Here is a 2733-nt window from a genome sequence, read left to right as displayed (position 1 = left end):
CATCGCATCGCATCGCATCGCATCGCATCGCATCGCATCGCATCCCATCCCATCCCATCCCATCCCATCCCATCCCATCCCATCCCATCCCTATCCCACTCTCACCCCCATCCCCATCCTGTTCTCATCCCCGTTCCCATCCACATCCCCTTCCCTATTCTTATCCCATCCCATCTTATCCACATCCTTGTCCCCATCCCATTCCCATCTTCCTCCCTGTCCTGTCCCCATCCCTATCCCATCTCATCCCCACCCTTATCCCATCCCCATCCTCATTCTCATCCTGCCCCCATCCTCATCCCGTGCCCATTCCCATCCCATCCCATCCCATTCCATTCCCATTCCCATCCCATCCCTGTACCCTCTCAGCCATGCAAGGAGGGCAGCTGAGCCCCTGCCCCGCTGAGTCCCCTCCCTGACTGGGATAAGGACACACCGTATGTCCCACCACGGCACACAGAGGCCAGGGAGATGCATCCACAGCCCGGAGCCATTTGGGGATTTAGTACCATTATCCCGGTGCCACTGACTCAGTGCTGCTGCTGGCAGAGCAGAGGGGTCGGATTTAGGAGCCCCCATCCCACCTGGGCACCAGGAATTTTTTAACCCAGAGGGAAACTGGCCGTGGATGAGGAGTGGCAGCAGGGATGGGAACACGGTGCCCCGTCCCCGCGAGGGACGGACGTCCCATGGGCGCACGTGAGGCCGCAGCCCTAATCCCAGGGATTTGTCCCATATGCCACCCCTTGGGTGTGAGGTGGAGGCTGGTGCCAGGCCGGATTAATGGCTCAGCATCGTTAACAGGTTATTTATAGGTGCTCCTCTGTGCCCTAAAAATCTCTGGGAGCAGGGGGGTGTCCCTGGCTCTGGGGGGGAGCCCAGGGGAGGCCACAGCAAAGCAAAGAGACTCCAGAGCACACATCCAGCGAGATCCTGGTTTTACTTTGGGAAAAACACCATCCGGACACACGGCTTGCAGGTTTTGTGTTGTTTTTTGGTTGGTTTTTTTTTTCCTTTTTTTTTTTTTCTTTTTTTTCTCATTTTTAAAACAATATAGTGCAGCCAGCACTTCTCACAGTAGAATATAATGGTCAATTTTAGTATAAAAAAAAAACATTCTCAGAGATTTGTAAATGCACTTAGTGCTTGAACAGGCTTTCAGGGATACAGTACCTCTTTTCCGAGCACAATCACCTTGGGTTTCATCGGGATATTATTCTGCTTTTACCTTTAAACATCAAAACACTTTGTATTTCGTGGTGAGGAGCCTTTTGTAAATGAACAAATCTATTAAACACAGAATTACACAGAGTGAATAACGGACCATAATGAGCATTTTGGAATTGTTTTGGGGTTTTTTTTTTAAAAAAAAAAAAAAAAGAGATAAAAAGGAGGTATGTGAGCGCCCCGGTACCGCGACCCAGAACCAAGGTAGAACTGACAGTAAGGGGGGGAAATAAAACAGCCTGGAAGTGTGAGTGCCGGGGGGTTCCCAGGAGAGAGGGGCTGAGGGGGTCCCAAACCTCCTGGTTGAGTGGGAATAGGAGCCAGTGGCCACTGTGGGGCCAGGCGAGAGGAGGATGAGGAGGAGGAAGAGGGGTGGGAGGAGACTCTGTAGCAGCCAACACGTAGATGTACAGCCTAGTCAACTAAAAAAAAAAAAAATTAAAAAACCAAAAAAATCTGTTCAAGTTTTCAAGTGTTTTTCTTAAATAGCCTCCAGACTGTCCCCAGTTATTAGCTTTAATCAAAGCAGTGCAAGTTACGGACTTCAGCTACAGGTCAGGCGCCAGCTCCCTGCGGCCACACGCCGGCCGCATGCCGGGCTGGGACCGGCCACCACTGGGCTGGCACTGGCCACCATGGAGCCTCCCAGCCACCGCCGTGCCAGGACCAGCCCCTGTGGAGCCTCCTGGACAGCTGCCAGGCCAGCACTGGCCACCATGGAGCCTCCCGGCCACGCACCGCGCTGGGACCCACCATGGAGGGTCCCAGCTGGCCACGACACCGGGCTCTGCCCCGCTCCAGGCACTGCCAGCGCAGCAGAGCCTCCCCTCCCTGGATAGCAGCAACTCGTAGCAATTCCCTGTTCACATTCGTGGAGATAAAATGATTTCTGAGCTATATAGACAAGCGGTCCTTCGGCCTCGGCTTCCAGCAGGTCGCGGGTGTGTCCAGTCTGGGGACCCCGGTGCAACCCCAGTGTCCCGGGAGCCCTTTCGGCAGCCGACCCCGTGTCCCCCTCCCCGTCCCCCCGCCCTCGCTGTCATGGTCGGTACCCGCAGCTCGCGCCAAAGTCCTCGCCCTGGGTTTGGGAAGAGCAGCATCGGTCCCTTATCTGTAGACGGGCAGGCGGATGTGGGCGTGCTGGTGGTCCAAGAGCCTTGGCACAGACACGGTCTCGTAGCCCTTGCCCAGCATCTGCTCCTTGATGCAGGGCGGGTGGATGTCGTTGATGAGATACTCCAGGGACTGGAGGCTGCTGCTGAGGATGGAGGTATTGCAGAGGGTCTTGCTGGGCAGCCCCTCGGCCGGGGGCACCCCCAGCTCGCGGGGCCCGGCCCCCAGCTCCGGTGGGTTGTAACAGTCGCTGTTGGGGGTCACCAGGATGCTGTTCCAGGGGGGAGCGAAGTACTGGCCCACCGCGAAGTTGCCGTGCATGCAGTTCAAGGGGGACGAGCTCACCTTGTCGGCCGCGCTGCCCAGGCCGTAGGGCCGTGAGGGCCCGCGCAC

The 2733-nt window shown here is 56.4% G+C and overlaps 2 protein-coding genes across 2 annotated transcripts in view; one reads left to right on the top strand and one right to left on the bottom strand.

The window, feature by feature from the left end:
- TRPV4 (transient receptor potential cation channel subfamily V member 4) overlaps nt 1-1618 on the top strand; it is an 18126-nt gene extending 16508 nt beyond the window's left edge. The window contains exon 14 of the mRNA XM_017734724.1: nt 1545-1618. Within this exon, the coding sequence (XP_017590213.1) occupies nt 1545-1618 (74 nt within the window). The remainder of the gene's footprint in view (nt 1-1544) is intronic.
- Nucleotides 1015-2733, bottom strand: part of FAM222A (family with sequence similarity 222 member A) — a 19180-nt gene continuing 17461 nt past the window's right edge. The window contains exon 5 of the mRNA XM_008634200.2: nt 1015-2731. Coding sequence (XP_008632422.1) covers nt 2335-2731 — 397 coding nt within the window. The 3' untranslated portion in view covers nt 1015-2334. The remainder of the gene's footprint in view (nt 2732-2733) is intronic.

This window comes from Corvus brachyrhynchos, unplaced genomic scaffold (assembly GCF_000691975.1).
Source record: "Corvus brachyrhynchos isolate BGI_N302 unplaced genomic scaffold, ASM69197v1 scaffold114, whole genome shotgun sequence".
Taxonomy (NCBI): Eukaryota; Metazoa; Chordata; class Aves; order Passeriformes; family Corvidae; genus Corvus; species Corvus brachyrhynchos.
This window is presented reverse-complemented; position numbering and strand designations above follow the sequence as displayed.